Genomic DNA, 22,180 nt, shown 5'->3' with positions numbered 1-22,180 from the left:
TCAAGGCTACATGTCTAGGAATGAGTATGGATCGAATGCGTTGGCGTTTGTGAAGATAAAGTTAAGATGTTATAGCGAGAGAGATCTCACGATTCGCTCATCTCGTCTTTTGCTGATCTCTCCAAAAAACAGGATTTGCTGGCGAGTAGAGAACTAAAGCACATACCTAAACAGCGGACTTTCATCCCCCATCTCCGCCAATTGCTCATCGCTATACCTCGATCTCACATCCTCTTCGCTCACCATATCCCTTCTCTTATTCTTCGCTGTCAAAAGTCCCTTCAATCCAAACCCTGCCGCAATCGCAACTCCCGTAACTCCAAGACTGACTCCATACCCAGTCCAATAACTCGGCGCCTCACGACCGACATAGATATTGCTAGCCACCACACCTCCGAGATTTCCCACTGTAATTTGCAAAGCCATGCCAATACTGCGCTTCCAGGACCCTGCGAGATTGTTTGCGTTCCAGGATACGACTCCTACGAGAGGTACGTAGAGACCGATGGCGACGAGGAACAGGATCCCGTAGCGAGCGCCGGGCCAGCGATCGGAGGGCATGGCGAGGAGGATGAGGAAGCCGGTTGCGGAGAGGAAGTATGGGTAGATGACGAAGGGTGAGCGCTTCCTATAGCGATCTGAAAGAATGGAGCAGAAGATAACGAAGATGAGGGCGGCGATGTAGACTGGTATTGTTAAGAGTTGAGCTTTTTGGGATGAGTAGCCGAGGCCCCTGATGGTGGTTGGTAGGCTGAGGACGAAGCTGGAAAAGCAGCGGCGTTAGCTATCTTGCGTGAAATGCTGGACACACACACACACATACCCATAACCTGGGATCGCGTTGCCCCAAAATATCAGTGTCGACAACCAAATCTTCCAGTCGGAAAGTGCTTGCTTCAAATATTTCCATTTAAAGCCTTCTTTTTCTTTCCCTCCACTGCTGTAATTCACCTCGAGGCGTGTAAGGAAATAGGCTTTCTGCTCGGGCGTGAAGTACTTCGCTTTCTCCGGACCGTCGACCATCATGAATGGGATGAAAACTCCGACTCCGACTGTCATCAGGCCGTTGATGATGAAAATCCAGCGCCACCCGGCGAGCCCGCCGATGCCGTCCATCAGATTGAGGGCATATGCGAATAGCCCTGCGAATGCGCCGGCGAGAGTCGCGGCGCAGTAGAAGTATGCCATTCGGGTTTGCAGTTCGTGTTTGGCGTACCACATTGTGAGGATGTAGGATGCTGCTGGGAAGAAGCCGGCCTTGGATGCTTAGCTTGGACAATGGAAGTTACACTCGATCGCTTACCTCGGTGACGCCCAGGAAGAAGCGAGCTGCCAGTAGTCCAGAGTAGTTGTCGACCAAGCTGTCATTCGTCAGCAGGAGGCCCTTGTTCCCGATGGCAAATTTTCTTCTCTCACCCAGATAGAGTCATGACCGCGCCCCAAAGCAGGGTGATGATTGTCAGCCAGAGCCTGGGCTTCAGTAGCTTGAGCATGATGTTCGCAGGCACTTCAAGCAAAGCATAAGGTATGAAGAAAATCTGGCCGGGCAAGTCAGGAAGGGATAACGTAGTCTCTCCGCTCCTCTGATAAGTCCTTACCGTCAAGCACATATTGAACTGCAAGTCCGTCAGTGCCAGGTCTTCTTGAAGTCCTGCTATTCTCGCATTTCCGATCATGCTGCGATCCATGTACGACATGAGGTAGAGAAGCGTGAGGACGGGGATCAGTCGCCAGTCGACTTTCTTGAGGAGTTGTTTCGTAAGCTCTGGATCTTCGACGAAATCTACGGCAACATGTCCTTTTTCTTTTATCACGTTTTCGTTCTCGTTGGGTTGGATTTCTTCGAGGATGTCGTCGGAATCAGACTTCTTGAGGCTTGGAGAAGAGCGCATGGTTGCAGAGCGGAGCCTAGCGAGTGGGTAGGAGAATGAAGGCGAAGAGCACTATTGAAATTACCTACTGTGCGAAAGACGCGAGTCCGGTCTATTGATGTATTCGCGCTTCCGTGGAGCATTGGCCGCTGGAGCATTGGCCGCTGGAGCATTGAACTCGCCTGAATGCTTGGGAGCATTGTACGACAAGAGCTTGGGATGCATAGTCTCCAGATTGTAGGGCCCACAACCAGTGCGGAGGTCGTAGAAAGTGGATCTTGATACACGTTCTTGCCATGTGGGTCCGTATGGTGAGCCTTGGCAGGTTGGGGTTGACTGACGTGGCTGATTGCGAGCGAAGCTCGCCTTACAATAACAAGGGTACTACAGGGTGCCAAATCCCCTCGTATGCCACCACGTGACTCCCCGGATTTTGAGAGCTAAAGATCTGATTGGTCGAGTTGTGCAAGAACTGCTAGGACGGCGAAACTCGAACTCCGGATTTACGCCTAAGGCTTACTTCTTACGTTACTTCCTCCTAAGTACGATAATAACAAAGTACAACAATATAATAACACTACGCGCCGACGACACTACGCGCCTATAACGCTACGCGCCTACGACCTAGTATAGTACGCGTCGTATAAGATATCTAAAACTACGCGCCTATAATACTACGTACCTACGAGCCCGCATAGTACGCGCCTATAATACTACGCACCTACGAGCCCGTATAGTACGCGCCGTATAAGACATATAAAACAGAAAGAGATTAGTAGGTTAAAAGGATATAAAGGACAATGCTAGAGCAAAAATATAGAATAGTAGGCCGGGGCTTTCTAGCGGTTAAATCTCGTTATACCTAGCCCTTTAAGATATATATATACCTACTACGCTTGCTTCCTTATACCGGAGTATATCTATAGAAACTAGACGAACTGAGTTTTTAAGGACAATTAATAGCTACTAAACCTAGTCTATAATAGTAACGAAACTATAATAATTAAAGGCTAACAAACCTAGTTACTTTAGGCTAACGAGACCTTAAGACTTTACGAAGAAACCTCGCATTTAATACCGACAATTCCCTACTATAGTATAGAAGGCTACTATAACCTAGCTAGCGCGGCTTACGGCGGTTTAAGAAACCTGCTAAAATTACGACTCTGTACCCTAGCATTAGTTTAGAAGATTAGGTAATCCGCGTGCATTATAGAAGAAGAAGGGGCTAGGTCTGTTTATTCTAGAGTAGACGCAAAGAACTCGGACGAATATATACAGAGCGGAAGTAGTGCTATAATACTTCCTATATTTACCTATTATAGTAGATAAACGCGCTCGTAATGTAATTAGACGCAGGGCTGCAATTCTTATATGCTAATAACCCTTTATTGTCGCTAGCCTTATAGTAGCGCAGTTAGAAGCGTAAAAGGCCGGCAGCGAGGTAAGGTTTAGACAATAAGAATAAAGTCTAAAGGTCGAGTGTTTAATCTACGCCCTATACGCATAATTGATTCTTTTAATAAATAAGTAGTCCCTAGCTAAATTAATTAATCTTAGAGTTAGACCGAAACTAACGAGTTAAGTAGATTGAGCGCATCTTTAGTAAAAGTACGCTAACAAAAGTAATTAATACGAGAACGACGGTAGCCTTAGGCAGGATCTATTCTCTACGCTACAGTCTACCTATCTTCTACTCCTATATACGCTTCTACGGGTCGAGAAGAGCGCTAACGTTAATATAAAGGAGTACTCCGCCTAACGTTAATAGAAAGGAACACTCCGCGCGGTAGGTACAAGGGGTTTAGGAGGAGCTTGCGACGACTATTCCCCCCTGCCCTAAGCGCTAACGTTAACAAAGGTATAAGGATACTAAAGCGGTAAGGCTCCGAGGGGTTTAAGAGGAACGACTATCCCTCTAGCCTCTAAGCGACAACGTTAATAGAAAGGAACACTTCGCGCAGTAGATATAGGGGGTTTAGGAGGAGCCTACGACGACTATTCCCCCCTACCCTAAGCACTAACGTTAACAAAGGTATAAGGGTACTAAAGCGGTAAGGCTACGGGGGGTTTAGGAGGAACGACTATCCCCCTAGCCTCTAAGCGACAACGTTAACAAAGGTATAAGGTATATAGAGTTAAGACTCTATAGTTTACTTTCTACCTTCTAATCGTTAATATTGTATATACGAATAACATCCGGATAGATGCTACTTAGTAACGGGAGCGTATATATACAAACGAGAAGATACTCGTAAAGGGAGGCACATTCACTAGCACTAGCAGGCACCTAAGGCAGGTTCTTGCGTTACCTCGCTACTTCTATCCGCAACCCCTACCTCCCCTCTAACCTCTGCTCCTACTTTTGCCTCTATCTCTACGCAAACAAACACAACCCGAGCTAGACCTATACCGCGATCAAACATAGTCTAAGTCTAATACGCACTATACCTATATACTGTTATCCGATATTATATAATACTTCCTTTTACTATAGTCTATTACTAACACTCGACCCGCCGTATAAGCCGATAAGATATACTTAAAGCTACGCCTCTCGTCGGAGTCCTACTTCGTCGACGATAAGCGTATCTAGGAGTATAACCGCTATATCGACTACTCGATCCGCCGCTTTACGCATTAGGCTTAAAAGTAGACCGAACTAAAGTCCGAGATTAATGTCGTTCGTAAGCTACGTATATACCGCTATTAGTCTATCCGCGACATCCTACGATACTATAGCTAACAGCTACGCCGCATAAACCTTAGCCGAATGTTTATTCCGGAATAGTATCGCCGCTAGAATATGCTTCTTAATAGCATTTAGCAGCAGATAGCGGAGGACACTAAAGAGAATACTAATACTGCCTCGAGTCGCGTATAGCTATACAATATAGACTGCGATTAGTATACGAACGACTGCGTATATCCGATTGTGTTTAGAAGCAGTAAATACGACCTAAATAACGTTCCGATTGCTCGTATTGCTACTTCTAATCTACCTCGATTTATAGGTAGAAGTAAGCTTTAGGCTATGCCGCCGCTATCTATATCTATAGCCGAGCCTACTCTAAGTGCTATACCTATAACAGCACCGTAGTCGGCAGTTCCGACCTAGCTACCTTTCCCTCTTAATCGAGAGTAGCTACCTACCTAGAAGTGCGACTACTATAGCGAGATTAAAGACATCTATTAGTTTCTTAACTAGAGGAAGAAGGGTAGTCTACTAGTAAAGCGATATACTCTATACCGTAGCATACTCGTATCGAAGAATAGATCCGGCAATTAGGAGATTACGAAAGCGACTAAGCGCTCTGCACCTAGCCCTATACTATCTAGCCTAGCGACTCCTACTCTACGCTATCGAAGCTTAATCTCTATAGGTGCTTCTAGTGCTACTCTTAGTATAATAGCTCCGCCTCTACGTCTATATTACCCGTTAAGTTAGCTATCTCTAGAGACACAAGCTTAATAGTAGGAGTACTCTAGAGCTAGTTAGTAAGTACGCTATCGGGTATACTAGTCTCGGTACGAAGGTAATATCGATAACTACCTATCCGCTATAATATAACAGCCTCCTCCGGGCGCTTAGCAACTAGTTACATAGACAACTTAGCCGGCAACTCCTTAAGTTTCGCAACAGGCTAGCTCTGCCCCCGTGCCTTCTCTTTAGTTTCAATCTCCTACTAGCAATATACCTCCTAGTACGTAGCTATTCTTCGTCTATATTAATTATAGCGAACCTCGCCCGCAAGAGGACTAGAGCGGTATTAATAAGGACTATTGCTAGTATTGCGACCTTGGTATAGTTAGTAAGGACGCTATCTACGAGAACAAGTAGTATATCGCCGGTAAGTATAATAGCAATCGGTTTAGCTTTTAGCGCTTTCCCTTACCTAAACTACGCGACGCCTACATTTAGCACTTTCCTAGGTAGTAATAGAGCTTAGCCGTACCGGCTACACCTACACCTCGCGGTAGTAGTAGTAGTAGTAGAGGTAATGCTAGCAGTAGTAGTAGGATAGTATATATACTATCGGGAACATAGCAAAGCGACGCGTTTATGTCGTTAAGCTCTCAACCTTAATCTGCTTAGGGCTCTTAGGCTAGTCTAGTACCTCGACGCAACGTTAGTACTAATGTTCGTATATAGCAAGATCGTCGCGATCGTTTCTTAGCTTACTAAGACCCGCCGCTTGTCGCTACAGATACACAGTCTTATATACTAGCGCTTAACCTAACCGATTAAGAACTTCTATATAACTTCTATTCTACTATCGATAGCGATATACTAGAGACCTGCGAGCGTTGCTATAAGAAGTGGTTTAGTATAAACATCGAGAGGAACAAGGGCATTTGTAGCCGGTATATTAACCGCGATACGTAGAGCAAGATAGAAGCTAGTAACCCCTTTCTATTTAGTAATAGCAACAATATAGATCTAGGACAAATTCTAGAGGAACTAGCTAGATTATCGACTATAGAAGAGCTAATTATTGCTCGTATACATATATAGATATCGGTCTTCTACGTTCGTAGGCAGTAGTACTAATATCGTAGGCATATTTGCAACTTTCTAAAAGATATTGTTACGGTATATACTAAGTTGCCTCGTATTCCTCGGGAGCTAGATCTTATAGTCCTACGCCTACGTTAAAAGGAATAGAACCCTTAGGTAGAAGACGAAGAACTCGCTAAGCAGGTTAACTAGCACTAGGCTAACGAGTAGTAGGACTAAGAGCGCAAGCGACGCTAATTTCGAGAAGACTTCCGCGTCCGCTATATAAAGGTTATTAACGCGCTCGATTAGCTAAAGCGTAACAACAACTACTACCGCGACATTCTTATCGATTAGGAGGCACTATCGCAGCTTCTAGAAGATAACTCTATCGAGTAGGAACTAGAATTAGCAGAATATAATAAAGGCTAAGCTTAGCCTTAGTAGGCCGACATAGTTCCTACGTACGACGACAATGTGCAAGACCCTCCTTTAGTCCCTAGAGTTCGTATCTCTAGTAGAAACAATAGGCGGAACGATAAGTAGTTCCCTTACTATAGCTATAGCTTCCCTCGTAGTATTTAATAGCGGTCTTACTATAATTCTAATCTTCCCGATAAGAAGCGTATCTAGTACGAGTGCGTATAGTACGTATATAGCATTGTTAATTCCAACTACTACGTAGAACTAAAGTAGTATATAGCTAGAGACTATAAGACGATACGAGACTAGTTCTTATACTCGACCTTAGGTATACTCCTCGATATTAATTAGTATAATCTAGCGCTTTATAACAAGGCTAACTATATGCAGCATATCTAGATGCTAGTACTGCCTATTTAGCGTACCGTAGCGGCACTAATAGCGCTACCTATTCCTTCTACTCTACCGCCCTCGGTCGGAGTACCTCCTTCTATCGTTACGGGCCCTTCGCGGATAGATCGAGGCCCTACCTAGGGAGTAGGAGAGCCGGATAAAGATAAAGATCTCGGTTATAATTACGTAGCTATCCCTAATCTTTATCCTTAATACCGCGCGCTAGATTAATTGCGCGATCGTCTACGCCGCCGCCGAGCCGGTAATAATAGACCTTCTAATAATCCTCCTAGACCTTAGCAACTACTATAGCTATCGCATATTACACAGCTAGATTACGAGAAGATTCCAATTAATAAGCTTAACCGGTCGTATCCTTTAATAGCTATAGCGTTTCCTACGTTATTGCTATAGGGTAAGGGAGATCCTAACTAAGCTCGGCCTCGTACTATAACGTAGTAGCAAGCTATTAAGCACTATATAAGATATAAGGATAGGCGATTCGCTTCTTATAAGCGTTAGCTATACTTCGTCTTTAACAAAGGCATACGGTATTATATACTAAACGCCGCTACATTCTTTGCGAACAAGTATTAGAAGGATAGTACAGAGGTAACTATAGACACTATCGAAGCGGCTCTATTAGCAGACTAGCGTAATCCTAATGCTTAGCGGCTAATTAATAGTATCGTTCGAGTTGGAGGCTAGATCCGAGGCACTCGTCTATATTAGAACGGACGCCGTATTAATCTAGAGACATATATCCGGGCCTTAGGTAAGCCTAACCTGTTTTGTATAGTTAGCGCTGCCGATTTGCAGTAGGACTCACTCGCTTAGCTTATGCTAGGATACTAGCAGTAGAGGCAGCTACTACCGCATTACCGGGTTAAGATAGCTCGCGACAATCTCCGTAAGAACCCCTATATTGCCGATTACTATATAATACGTCGATTCTAGGCCCTTCTCGAGAAGGTACTAAAGCCTAAGTTCAATGTCGTCGATTACTAGTATCGGTACGAATAGCAGAGCCGTAGTAGTTGCTATATATACTTCTTCCTTTAGTGCGACCTTCTAAAACTAGGCGTTAATACTACTAAAGCGCGACAACAGTTTGCGCAGTAGTAAGGAATGTATATTACTACCCTTAATCCCGAACCTAGCAGAGATCTAGGCTAAGGAGTTGCTATCTAATCTAGTATAGATAAGCTTAATAATACCTAGGAGGACCTCGTAGATATCGTTAATCGGGTATAGCGTTATATATATAATAACTATTGCTAGGCTAAGCGCAAAGATAATCTAGATAGCGACTTGCACTACCGTTTCTACTTTCTAAGAAAGCATCGCGATTAGGCCGATATTAATAACGAGTACAAAAATCGATATCTTAGCTTTACTATAGCTTGCAACGACTCGTTTATTAATTACTTCAATCGCCTTATATCTATAGCCTAGAGAGCCAATTGCGATATTACCCCGTATATAACTATCTATACGGTAATGCAATACATTCTTAAATACTATAGTAAGACAGAAGTAAAGAGCCGATCTTATAATAATATTATAAAGGGCCTACTGCCTCTTATTAATTATAATAAGCCGCTGCTTTCTATAGTTGCTAAGTTGCTTAACATCCTAATTACTAAGCGTAATTGGCCGGCCTAGGAGGTTGCTTATCTCAATCTATATCTTCCTTTGTAAAAGGGAAGCCGCACTATCGTTACTCTTAATTATCGGCTATCGTCCGAGTAGAGCGGTCTAGTCGATATGCTAGCTAATAAGAACAACGCAGATAGCGCTAACGATAGTAATAGCAGGCGACGGGCACCTAGCAGAACAGTGCTTTAGAAGTACCTTAAGCGCTTAGAGCTCGTAGAAGACGCTAGTCTTTTCGTATATCTAACTAAGTAGAACCTATAGCGATACGGTAATCTAGTACCTCTAAGAAATCCAACTAAGGACCGACGTTTAATTAACTACTTTCCTCGATACCTATCTATCTCGATAAAGCCTAGGTACTAGGAATACCTACGGATAAAGATTTAGATGCATTACCTATTCCGTGCCCTTCCGGAATGTTCTAACAAAACACCCTACTACTTTCTAGACAATAAGGATGTCGAGTTTACATTATAGGATGCAGCTATGCGATACTACTACGAGTATTACGTTAATAGCTAGGGCAACTCACTATACCCGAATAATTATCTTTAGGACCTTCCGCGAGAAGATAGTAATCTATTTATTAATCCTAAGTTATAGAACCTTAGTAAGCTAGCGAACTTTAATGCTCTTTGTAGCCCTTCTCCTAACGCTAGAGTACGAGATAAGGATCTAAACAATCTTAGTAATCGAGAGATCGACCGTGCTACTTATTAGGAGCCTCGTATCGGAAAGTACTTAACTAAGCATCCTAATATCTACGATACTATATAAGACTAGTAGACGGCCCGTAAGCAAGCATACGGTATAGTAGATCTTAATGTGCAGTCTTAGAGCACTGCCTAGTTCTAGAAGCTTAATCGATACTAGCGCTAAGGCTTCGATAAGGTAGTAAGCCATTTTAATATAGTGCTGCAATATCGTCGTACCCGAAATATTAAGGATCGACCTCTATAGCTACTACTTAACGTCGATAGCGCAGGTAGTACTAGCAAGTTATTCCTTATCGAGATGCTCTACGCTCGACTTTAGAGTAACGCAAAGGCAGCCGACTACCCAGCTAATCCTATTATTCGCCTAGCTCCTACTAGTATAGTAGCTACTAATATCGATAGGTCTACTCTATATATATATTTTAAGTTGCTAGTTAGGAGAGCATTTACTAAGCTAGTAGGAGCCCGCTTAACGCTACTCGAGAATATAATCCGGAATGTTTAATATATTATTATCGATAAGAAGTCTATAGTTAGTTAGCCGCTTCTTTATATGCTCGATTAGCGGCTTCGTTAATGCTATGTCGACCGAAACCTACTATACAGAGGTATAAACATTATTATCTTTAGAGACTTCTCCTAACTTATACCTATATTCGAAAAGCCGCTCTTCTATACCGCTCCGAAGACAGTAGAAGATATCTCTAGCTAGTCGATATATTACTGCTTTAGTAAGTCACTTCTACTTAAAGCTAATATACGGTAGGAGGGAGACAGTATAGAGCAGATCGCATTTCGCGACGCTCTCGAAGCTCTTCGTACCGGTAATATATAGATACTATATTAGTAGACCTTAATAAAGCGGTATGTATTATATCTAGATATTACGGCACGTATTAAGGATTTTAACGATACTGTTTGTATCTACTTTACTAATGCTAATATAGATAAGCTTAATTACTAGCGCCTACGAGATATCGGTAATCTAGTTCTACCTATTTATACGGATTATAATCGCCTAGAGACCGCTACTATCGATAGTAAGAGTGTTTACAATCTAGACGCCCTTCTTAAGGTCTCTATTAGATGCAAGCTTATGCTACTTACTAATCTTTAGACTGAATTTAGCTTAGTAAATAGCCGTTAAGGCATCCTATACGACATTGTTTAGCCTAAATCTATACGCGAGAAGAACCTCCGTCGGACTCCGCCTTTATGCTTGTTAGTTACGTTTAAAGGCCTAAAAGATAATATACCTGCTCTCTTTAAGGTTGCTAGACGCAAGATCGTACCTATCTTCTATATTAAGCGCAACGTCGACGGTCGAGATAACTAGCGTAAGCAATTTCTATTAATAGTCTCTTATGCCTTAACTGTCTATAAGGCATAGGGCATAACAGTTAAGAAAGCTATTATTAAGCTTAGCCCGAAAGACTTCTCGGCTAGGTTAACGTATATAGCATTCTCTTATATTAAGAGTTATATAAGCCTTATAATTAAGGACGCATTTAACTTCCCTCGTATCCGCGATCTCGGCAAGACAAGTATTACCCGAATGCGACTTGCTAATAAGTAGCGTAGGCAAGGGCAGTTCCTTCCTAAGCCTCCTATAACTCTAGTATTATCTTCTCGCGTATACGACTTTAGCGAACTACTATTAACTTTTTCTAATAGGTTATTAAATACTCTTAGATAGCCGGCTTAGTACTATAATAATAAAGATAACGGCTATAACGATAATGCTAAAACCTAGAACGTACTAGCTAAGTTGCCTCTCCTAGATTAGAAAGATATATTGCCTAATGCACTACCGCTTAATGCCCCGGAGATTAATTAGAAACCACCGGAACCTAAGAGTGAAGGCTTTCCTCTACACTCTAGCTATGTATATCGCCTAACAACTCATTTAGAGCTACGACGTCGGCGTTAGAACTAATAGTAGCCGCCGGAGCTAAAGGACGCCGAACCTACTATTAATCGCAATCTCTTTATACGCTAGATTTAGGAAGAAGAACGCCGATAATAGCACATCCTTCGAGAGCAAGCCCGTATAAAAGAACCTACTTCCGCTAATCGTACTCGTAATCGTGCTTAATCTGTTATATCTACGGTCTTATCGCCTAACGCTAAGTAGTAATAGTAGTAGCAAATAGGCGTGCGTCCTAATAATAAGGAACTTAAGCGTACGTTTAACTACTATGCTCGTAGGGAGCTAGGTATAGCCCTTGTCTACCGGTTTAGTAGTATAGAGAAGATCCTTTTTAATACTGCTCGCCTACTATAGATGTTTTACTAGTTACGATTTTTAAAGGATCCCGATAGTAAGAAGATCTTTTAGGAGGTCTACCGTAAGATGTATCTTAATTACTAGCAGCTACAAGCTACGAAGAGTCGTATCGAGTAGGCGGACAAGCGAGAAGACTATCGGACACGCGTACCTTGCCCTAATATAATACGTCTTATCGACCTAGTATTCGATTATACTCGCATTGCGGAGGGCTAGGGTCGGTATATATACAATAATCTAGGCAGTGTTAAGCTTCTAACGACTAGCGGCGGACGATATCTTAGCTTCTTCGATATAGTTGCCTATATTCTATAGAATCCCTACGACCCGGACGATCTTATTAGTACTTAGTATAACGATAGAGTTATTACGGATCTTCTTATGCTTTAATAGTATACCTTTAGTAATAGTCTCTAGCTAATTACTCTAACTAGCGCTATCGGAGTGTTATTCCTATTTAGTACCGATAAGCGGCTTGCTTGCGATATAGTAAATATCGCCCGCAAGGCTATTCGGGAATTTAGTTAGCCTACTATAGCTGCTACATAGCCTATTAATCCTTAATAGTAGGCTGCAGCTACTACCGAGGGCTGCTTTTAATACTAGACTAATACGACTAATATACTCGACGCCCTCTATACTATCGAATTTACGCCTAACCTACGGCTAGTATATATAATCTACTCTTCGAATAGCTACTTAGTAGCGGCAAAGATTAACCTATAGACAAGTATTATATAGACCTAGAACTCGTAGCCTAATATTCGTATAGATAGTACGCGTACTATTAGAGGTAATAGTATACGACTAGTCCTTGCGTTTACTAGACTATTGTCTATCTATAAAGGTGCTTAAGAAGCTAGTTAGCCTTCTAAACACGCCTAGGCATACTAAGAGGTCGATGCTACTATTCGACAAACTAATATATCCGCTTATAGGGTTATTATAGTCGACAACCTCTATATCCTTATATAAGATCGCCTACTCGTACGTATTACTAGGTCTTAATCCGACCTTATAGACTAGGCTACTTAAACTCGCTCTAACTAACTAGCAGCGTTATATACTAATATAGATTATAACTATCGCCCTACTAATCTAGCGAGTTAACTACGTATTCTACGTTTGCTAAAGTATATAGTAGAGGCATTTACTTAGTAGTATTAGGAGCGGATCGATTAGGAGCGTCGTAAGAGAGAAGAGTAGTAGAAGTAGGCGGAGGTAGCGGTAGCGGCTGCGGCTACGGCTACGGTAGAGGTAGTAGTATTAGCTTAGGTAGAATAGAAGATAGACGAAGTAGATAATATAGTATTGCCTTCTTTAGCTTTTAATTTCGGAGGTAGTAAGGATATAGAGATAGCGGACGAATAGTTGATATAGTAGATATACGAGCGGTCTCGTATAGTCTATAGAATGTAGTAGAAGGACAAGCCTATTTAGCCTTGTCCGGGTTACGAGGGTACTAATAGCGTTAAACGATAGAATTAAGACGATTGCGATAGTCTTTGTTAACCCTTTCAAAAGTAATTAATTTTATACTAATAGGAGCTTCTTATTAGCGGCTTACGTAAGGCGAAAGCTTCGCTCGCACACTTCTAGGCACGCGCAGCCGCCTAGGAGCACATATTATTCTCATAGCCGGGGCACTGATTGTTTCCGAGCTGAAATCTGTCTGCAATTCGGAGCAGATGAGAGAAGGGGACTTGTTATCTGGAAGTGGCGTGCCGAATGAATGGGAACTAGATCTCTCTGACCTCATTTGCAATTTGTCCTTCACAGACCTCTCTTGGCACCGATCCCGACCTTGTTACGATGCAGCGGCAAGCACATTCGCTTTCACATGCATCCCGAGCATGGAATGATCAGTCACTCGAAATCATTCCCGTCCGCTATCATCAACCCATTCCCGCGAAGACAGACACGATACAACCGAGACGAAGAGTACTTCGCACCGCGTCTGTTGCCATGATGCGCCGGTCTCCGATGGATGGGCTCAGTCTTATGAGATACGTTCGAGGCCACCCCTACGAACGGAACTGGCTCGAATGGACTGCGTTCATCTCAACCTGCCGCGATCCCAGTCCTCATGCGAACGACCGCCGCTTTCTCAGTCCAGCGGAGCGAGGCTGCTGCTACCTCCACGACACTGCTATGCAAGTCAGTCAAGAGCGAGAATTTGAATACATGAGATGTCGCTCGTCCTGTGAGGCGGTCCTAGATGAATTCAGCTCGTAGAATGTGGCCCTGAGAATCATGAGTTCTCACCCATCATACTTGGGGCCGGAGATACATGCTGAACGTGCTGATCAATTGGCGAGCTTGAGTTGTAAGCCATGGCTGGTGTGGTCATCGGCGGCGCTTGCAAGCCATTCGAGGCGCTCGTAGGAGAGGCACACAAGCAGAACTTTCCTCATGCTCACACTAGATGCCACCTTACCAGCATATAAGAGGCTCTGGTGTAGAAGCAAGCGTATCGAGGTGAGCACTGAATCAAAACTTCACACCTCACATCAAATACGCATCAGGGCTTCGCTTATCCGGCCCCGTCTTTACAACTATAGCTGTGCCACTGGTAGCACCAAGCATCGAAGCGCTGCGAGATATTCCTCGAAAGACCTCGCTCAAACGGATAATTTGGGGCTATCACTTCCCTGTCGCGATTCGATTGCTTCGCCGAGATTTTTAAGAAGATGTGGAAAGATAACGGGTCTCCACCTTTATGACCAAGGTACCATCCCAACCCACTGCTTCGGACGCGTTGCGTAAAGCATTCACAGTCAACCTCGATCCGCTGAGCGTTATCTATGCTCATTATAGGAGCGTCAACCACACATATGGAGTAGAGTGCAGAGAATTCGAGTCCGATCACACAAGTCGATTCACATATTTGAATTCAAGCTTCAGACCAGCTGAGTACACATGTCGATCTAGCTTTCCAACACGCTGCATACTCCCTATCCCCTCCCTCCTCCGAGCTACCTCTCAGATTTCATGGGTGTCATGATCTTCTTCGTCGGCGGTCTCACGCTCTGCACCTCCTCGTCGCTATCATCCAACACCTCCACCGGCCTCTTCCGCTTCTTATTGACACACTCCTCTCCAGGACCATGCTTATGGTAATCACAGCACTTAATACCGGCCGGAATCGCTTCCTTCTTCTTATTCTTCGCCATTCTGTGATTACCCTTGGCAGCCAGAATTTGCATATACTTCGAGGTGCTGTCATACAGATCGCCACCATGCCCGGGACCCATCACCTCGTCCAAGACTCTAGCCTTGAGATCTCTGAGGAAGCCTTCATGCTTGCGATCCTCCTTCGAACCCACCTCACCGGCCCACATGTGCACGTCGATCAAGAATTTTCGAAGAGTCGGAGCCAATGGGCTGGCGTCATAGATTCGCGCTATGGTCTCCGAGTCTGGCATCCACGGAAATCCACCTACACCTCCGTCTCTGTACGTGGCGAGCAGGCAATCCATCGTGTCATCTTGCGCCTTCGTATCCTCGATCTGCGAGGCGTAGAGATACAGGTCGATCAGGTGATCAAGCTGCTCTTCGTACGGCGCGTGCTTATCTTCGCTGCCCGCCAAAACTGGGAGGAACGTTCCGCCATTCTTGACATATTCGATGTAGTCGGCTATGGCTCCCGAGCCGTCGGAAATGTATGGGGAAGCTTCGGGGAGGAAGATCTGTGTGGTTCGGAGTTTTGTGCTTTTTTGGGTGAAGAATACTGTGAAGAGTGGTCCGCGTCCAGCTAGGAGGTTGCGGTCGAGGGTGAACGTGCCGTCGTCAGTCGCGAGGATGGCGATGTCGGCGACCGGTGTGCGTGGGTCTACGACGTCGGCCATGGCGATGTCGGTGTGGTTGACTGATGGAGAGGGATTAGCTGGTGGTCGCGATTTCTTGGTGTTGCGATGCCGAATACAGCGAGGAGAAAGCCGTGGTGGCATTCAGTCGCAATGGCAGTTTCGCGGGGAGACGAGTGGATGGCAGAAGACGGCGGCGAAAGTTTGCTGCTCACGGTGTGTGGCGAGAGGTTGGTGGTGGTGGTCAGAGCTTCTATTGTCGCGCGCGACAATGTGAGGTCGAAGCTTTGTGAAAGTGGCAGGCGCATTCTGCAATCTGCATGTGACAAAAGTTTATTCAGTTGTGAGCGAAGCCGGCCAGAACACACTCAATAATGCATTGAGGAGCACATACCACAGTGAGGCGATGTCATGCTCACGGTATTCATGCTGGTGTGCTCTGTGAGATCTCTTCCAGAATGCATATATTCTGCTGCTGATATCAGTCTTGCCAACCTCTTGGGGTATCACAGAACCAAAAGGACAATGAAGGCGAAGAACCGTCAGAATTTATAGGTCCGACCAGTCCAAAACAGAACAGAACCCCCAGGAAAGCCACGATGGTCTGCACGGTCATGCGACCTGCCACCAAAGCGGAGCACGCAAGAAGCTCGACGACGAAATGAGCAAGCCATTTACGACATGTGGCAGGCGAGAGTCACGCATACCTGTGATCACGATTACGACCCGAGGTGGAGAAGATAGTTAGAAGATGAGTCAAAGATGGTTGGAAGTTGGTCAAACATTGGCGAGAAGATGGCCAAGAATGTCACTGCGACATCACGCGTGAACAACTGGAAAAAATTGGGCAGAACGGTAGTAGGATAGTGGTGATAGTTTCGTTTCGATCTAGTTCGAGGTCATCTCGAGAAGGACTAGGAGCATACAGCTCATTGTGAGTAAACAGTATTCTGACACATGCATCTGTAACTGGCAATGCCAGTGAATAGTGCTCCCTGCCGTATTCACCATGCTTGGCCAGCCACATATATCATGCCCGCTTCCACTCTAATCATCAAGAACACGGAAGAGAGTCCAGGAGCAGCGATCATAAGACCCAGCGGAGAGCTTAAGGCAGTACAAAGTCAACACAATGTTGAGGGAGCAGCGTCAAGGCCATCACCGGCGACACCGAGAAACAACTCAGCCTGTACGATGCTATGAATGCGCTCGTGGGCAGTGTGTTTCTCAGCATTGTGCATGTGTCTCGGAACCTCGCCGCCGCCCGGCTGCAATCTGATGACTGTCCATTTCAGATCTCCGGAAGAGGGTATCAAGGTTGGATGCCAGCCGCCGGCCTTCTCCTGCGCTCTTTGCACGTCTAGGAGAGAAGTGATGTTACAAAGCACCTCGCCTATCTCCATGCTCCCCGCACAGCATGCATGTCCAAGGGTTTCGCCGTAGCCTGATATAGATTGGTATGGGGCGGCGGGCGGCGGGCGTGGAGCGACGGAGCTCCATATATGCCAGATTGTCAATGAAGAATTCACAGCGCAATCTTTGCCCCTACAAGTTCTTTTTAAAATATCTTTTTATCTAGAGGAGTTATAGCTTCATAATATAAGACAAAGATACTCTAATTTATATGTATTTTTGGAAAATAATAAAATTTCTAGTAGTTATCTCCTAAACTAATAAGCTATATAGCTTAAACTTCTAAGTAAGAAATTTTAGAATTTTAGCGTTTTCTTAAGTCTTAATATACTATTTTTAGTAATACAAAACCTAGGCCTTATAGTTTTACTTAATGAAAATCTATTTTGAGATTTTTCTCGTAATATAGCTACTATTAGTTATATAATCTAGAATTTAAAACTTAAATTCTTATTAGATTCCCTTTTGTATATCTTTTTCTTTAGAGGAGTTATAGCTTAGTAATATAAGACAAAAATACTCTGTTTTTAATCTAGTATTAGAAAATTACTAAAATTATTATAGCTAGCTACTAATATTAGCCTAAAATTTTAGAATAAAGATTTTAAGACTTTTGCGTTTTTTAAGCCTTAGTATACTATTTTTAGTAATCTAAAACCTAAAGCTTATAGTTTCACCTACTAGGAATCTATATTAGGGCTTTTACTTTAACTAAGCTATAAATAGTCTTACAACTTAAAAAAGAATATTCTTAAGAATTATAAACTTTAAATTACTAAGCCTACAATTCTTAAGAATATTCGCTTTAGGATTTTAAGACTAATAGTAAGCGTATTAAGATAAGAATCTCAACTAATATTTATACTAGACGAAACTTTTAGGTCTAGGTTTTAGATTACTAAGAATAGTATACTAAGGCCTAATAAATAGTAAAATCTTAAAATCTTTATTTAAGAGTTTTAGGCTAATCTTAGTAGATAGCTACAGTAGTTTTAGTTATTTTCTAAAAATATATAAAAGTAAAAGTATATTTGTCTTATATTACTAAGCTATAACTCTTCTAAATAAAAAGATAAACTAAAGAGAATATAGTAAGAAAATAATATTCCTTTCTAAATTGTATTACTAATAGTTTCTATACTAATATATAAATTAAAATTTAGATTTTTATAAGATAAAACTATAAGATCTAGATTTTAGATTACTAAAAATAGTATGCTAAGGCCTAAAAAATGCTAAAATTGTTAAACTTCTAAATTAGAATTCTAGGCTATATATCCTATAAATTTAGTAGGTAACGACTATAAATTTTATTATTTTCTAAAAATAGATACAAATTAGAGTATCTTTGCCCTATATTATTAACCTATAAATCCTCTATATAAAAAGATATAATAAAAAGAACTTAAAGGGGCAAAGATTGCGTTGTTGTCGCTGCGCTCAGAAGTGCTGTATTGACAATCTGGTACGTATGGGCCTCCCTATGGAGCGACCTATTCTAATTGGGAGCATTCCGGGTCGGAAACCTTCCCATCGCCAAGCACGTCGAGGAAGGGGGGTGGATGAGCACGGGAAACGACAGTAATGCCAAGAGCAACACCTGTATATTCATTGTTTCGTTTATCTATCTACGTATATGCCCCCCGACACTCTTTTACCTTCGCTTGCGTCTGATAGCGGTTTCACATGCAGAGCTCACGTCGACGATAATCCCGCATGATGCCTGGCCGGACTCGTAGAGTGCGCCTGCTGGCCATCGCAGTCTGTCTGGTCTTTGTATATTTTCTGTACTGGAATCGTGGCTACGAACGAGCCGCCGATTATATTCGCCCGACCAAAGTGGGAGGCGGAGCAGTTCTGAGGAAGCCAGATGGGAAAGAGACAGAAGCAGTATTGGGGCCACAGTTGGAAGATAAGATTGAACATCTGCCCAAGCCAGAGTTCAAGCCCAAGGCGCAGGCGACCTCTGCAGAAGCGCTCGATGCGGTTCCTGCCACCACGCCTGTCAAGGTTGTGGAACCAGAAGCAACGACCGCGGCAGGAGAGGCAGCGGGATCTGAATTCGCGGAATGGGCTACAAAAAAGCCCTTACCAACGCTGCCGCCAGGCTCGAGCGACGATGACGACGACGACGGCGACGACGAAGCTAACGTAGACGCATACGGCAGACCTATCTACTCGCCGCCCGCGATTCATTGGACCAAGCAGCCGGAGAAATGGCCCATCACGTCGACCATACAATTGCCGAGCGGAACACCAAAACCAATCCCTCTCGTTCAGAAGAAAGACACAAAAGGCGCAGATAAGCAGCGTCTGGCTGCAGTCAAAGAGGCATGCAAGCATGCGTGGAGTGGCTATCGCAAGCATGGCTGGGGATACGACGAGGTCGAGCCCGTATCTGGGTATGGCAAGAACTCTTTCAATGGCTGGGGTGCGACATTGGTCGATTCGCTGGACACATTGTGGATTATGGGCATGAAGGACGAGTTCGAGGATGCCGTCAACCAGACCAAGTACATCGACTTTACGACTTCGTCTCGAAATGACATTCCGCTATTTGAGGTTACAATCAGATACCTCGGTGGACTGGTTGGAGCCTACGATGTATCTGGCCGGCAATATCGCGTGCTGCTGGACAAAGCCGTGGAGTTGGCCGAAATCCTGTACAGCGCTTTCGACACCCCGAATCGGATGCCCGAGACTTACTATTATTGGAAGCCGAGCTTTTCTTCGAACGGACATCGAGCAAGCACCAGAGTTGTAATGGCCGAACTTGGTACATTGAGCTTGGAATTCACGAGACTGGCTCAGCTCACCAAAGAACCCAAGTACTATGACGCGGTTGCCAGAATAACCGACGCTTTTGAAGAGTGGCAGAATCAGACTCGTATTCCTGGGATGTGGCCCACTACGCTGGATGCCAGTGGTTGCGCAAAGCCCGTCCAACTCTCGCCTGGCACTCCAACTCGGATTCAAATCCCGGTACCGGGCGGAGACAGCTATATGGTCACCAGCGAGCCTGTGAAAGTCGACCCCGGAGTCATGGACAAAGCTGAGGCTTCGTTGAATCAGCAGAAAGCACAAGCAGGGCAAGCAGCTCAAACGGGCTCACTGGATGCTCTGAAAGTCAAACAAAAGAGCAGTTCTGACGAGCTGAGGTGGACAGATGGCACTCCAGTTACCAAGCATAGGAAGCGGCAGCTTGACGTGGGCGACCTGGTTGATGCCACTGTGAACCCGAGGGTCGGCCAGCCAGCTGCTCACGGTCCTCCTGCGAAGTTTCAAACTGGCACACAGAACCTCGACCAAGGCGCGGCTGCGCAGAATGGAGCTCTACCGGACGTTCAGCAAGGACACAATCCGAGCTCACCTTACGTCCCCGTCTACGAACCACCAAAAGAGCCCGTGTGTATTCCTCAAGGCCTTCGGTCGGTAAGTTCGCATGGTATGGAGAGTTTCACCCTCGGAGGCCAGAGCGACAGCACTTACGAATATTTGCCAAAGATGCATCTGCTTATTGGTGGGCAATTCGACCAGTACAAAGACATGTACTTGGCAAGCATGATTCCGTGGGCTGAGAAGGGCCTGTTTCGCCCAATGACACCCGACAATCTCGATATCTTGATTTCAGGTGAAATAGTGTCAGCGTGGGACTACGATAATGAAACATATTACGAAACGAAGCATTCCAAGGGCGAGCACTTGACATGCTTTGCTGGTGGTATGTTCGCCATGGGCGGCAAGCTCTTCGACTTACCAGAGCACGTTGAGATCGGTCGCAAGCTTACTGATGGCTGCATCTGGGCATACAACGCTACCACCTCCGGTATCATGCCTGAAGGCTTCATTGCACTTGCGTGCCCGGACAAAAACAAGTGCGAGTGGAATGAGACCATGTACTGGGAAGAACTGGATCCATATCAAAGCTATCGCGACGAGCAGCGCAAGGAATACGCGGAGACCTACGGCGAGGATGCGTTGATAGCAAACAGCCGACCAACCGTCACACCGAGTGGCACAAGCAGTAGTAGTTACACTCTGTCACATCACCGCACAGGTCAACGTGTTGAGGATGACGATTATGGTTTACAGAACAGACCGGCAACTGTTGCGCAAGACATGAGCCAGTACAACAAGCGGCAGCTGCACGAAGAGAATGTCGCTGACGATAAGCTCCTCCCATTACCACAAGCAGCACAGTTGCCGAGCCCTATAAAAGCACCGTCTGACATGGCAAACTATGGGCCAGGTGCTGGAGGCGAAGATGTCATCTTCCCAGCAAACAGCAATCAATATGATGCCAATACTCAGTACGATCGCGATAGCGATGTGTATCCACCCTCACCCTCGCCAGTCGATGCCATTGCACCTGCTTACACACCATCGCCGCCCCCGACGCACAAGCAATACGTGGAACAGAAAATCGAGGATGAACGTCTTGCGCCCGGCTTCGTTCGCTACGAGAGCAGGAAGTACATCCTGAGACCCGAAGCGATCGAATCCGTCTTCTACATGTACCGCATCACCGGCGAACAGTACTGGCGCGACATGGGCTGGAAAATGTTCCGGGCTATCGACAAGCATACGCGCGCGAGGTACGGTCACAGTGCGTTGGATGATATCACGAAGCTGCACCCGGAGCAGCTGGACGGCATGGAGAGTTTCTGGATTGCCGAGACGTTGAAATACTTTTACTTGCTTTTTGACGAGCCTGATGTTTGGAGTTTGGATGATTGGGTCATGAACACCGAGGCGCATTTCTTTCGGAGGCCGGAAAATCCTTTGGGAAAGTGATGATGGGAGGCGGGAATAGATCGGGAGGTTTTTGGGACTGCGTTAGGTCAGTCAATGAATTATACCCAGGTGGGCATTATGGATGTGGGAGTTCCTGTTTTTTTTTTGTTGTTGTTGTTTGAGGTTTGCATAGCGTGGAGTCAAAAGAGGAGTATCATCGGGGGTTCAATTGGATCATTCGTGTGTGATGGCGAGATATTTGCAATGCATTTTGTTGATCGAAGGCGCCCTGCCTCGGCTGGCGGGTTGATTTTATGATTTCTTGTTGTGGATTTCTGGTGATTATCCTGGCTGGCTCTCTATGCTTCCAATGGAGTGCG

The 22,180-nt window shown here is 44.7% G+C and overlaps 4 protein-coding genes across 4 annotated transcripts; 2 read left to right on the top strand and 2 right to left on the bottom strand.

The window, feature by feature from the left end:
* Positions 1-153: 153 nt before the first annotated feature.
* Positions 154-1,754, bottom strand: MYCFIDRAFT_97834 (uncharacterized protein; the record flags this gene model as incomplete). Its single annotated transcript, XM_007933213.2, has 5 exons — positions 154-751; positions 812-1,257; positions 1,304-1,361; positions 1,417-1,538; positions 1,599-1,754. Coding segments are annotated over 5 exons (1,380 nt in total), but the record flags the coding sequence as incomplete, so codon positions are not given.
* An 11,781-nt stretch (positions 1,755-13,535) lies between these two features.
* Positions 13,536-14,065, top strand: MYCFIDRAFT_179104 (uncharacterized protein; the record flags this gene model as incomplete). Its single annotated transcript, XM_007933212.1, has 3 exons — positions 13,536-13,568; positions 13,591-14,008; positions 14,037-14,065. 3 exons carry the CDS (start codon positions 13,536-13,538, stop codon positions 14,063-14,065), a joined length of 480 nt encoding a protein of 159 aa, XP_007931403.1.
* A 757-nt stretch (positions 14,066-14,822) lies between these two features.
* MYCFIDRAFT_216816 (uncharacterized protein) lies at positions 14,823-16,007 on the bottom strand (the record flags this gene model as incomplete). The annotated part of the gene is made up of 1 exon (XM_007933211.1): positions 14,823-16,007. The coding sequence occupies exon 1, from the start codon at positions 15,795-15,797 to the stop codon at positions 14,823-14,825; it is 975 nt and encodes a 324-aa protein (XP_007931402.1). The 5' UTR covers positions 15,798-16,007.
* A 2,778-nt stretch (positions 16,008-18,785) lies between these two features.
* Positions 18,786-21,860, top strand: MYCFIDRAFT_84358 (glycoside hydrolase family 47 protein; the record flags this gene model as incomplete). Its single annotated transcript, XM_007933210.1, has 4 exons — positions 18,786-18,853; positions 19,235-19,989; positions 20,488-20,962; positions 21,533-21,860. 4 exons carry the CDS (start codon positions 18,786-18,788, stop codon positions 21,858-21,860), a joined length of 1,626 nt encoding a protein of 541 aa, XP_007931401.1.
* Between the last annotated feature and the right edge of the window lie 320 nt (positions 21,861-22,180).

The sequence above is a fragment of the Pseudocercospora fijiensis genome, assembly GCF_000340215.1.
Source record: "Pseudocercospora fijiensis CIRAD86 unplaced genomic scaffold MYCFIscaffold_10, whole genome shotgun sequence".
In the NCBI taxonomy this organism is placed as follows: domain Eukaryota; kingdom Fungi; phylum Ascomycota; class Dothideomycetes; order Mycosphaerellales; family Mycosphaerellaceae; genus Pseudocercospora; species Pseudocercospora fijiensis.
Note: the sequence above shows the minus strand (reverse complement) of the source record. Positions and strands in the feature narration are given on the sequence as shown.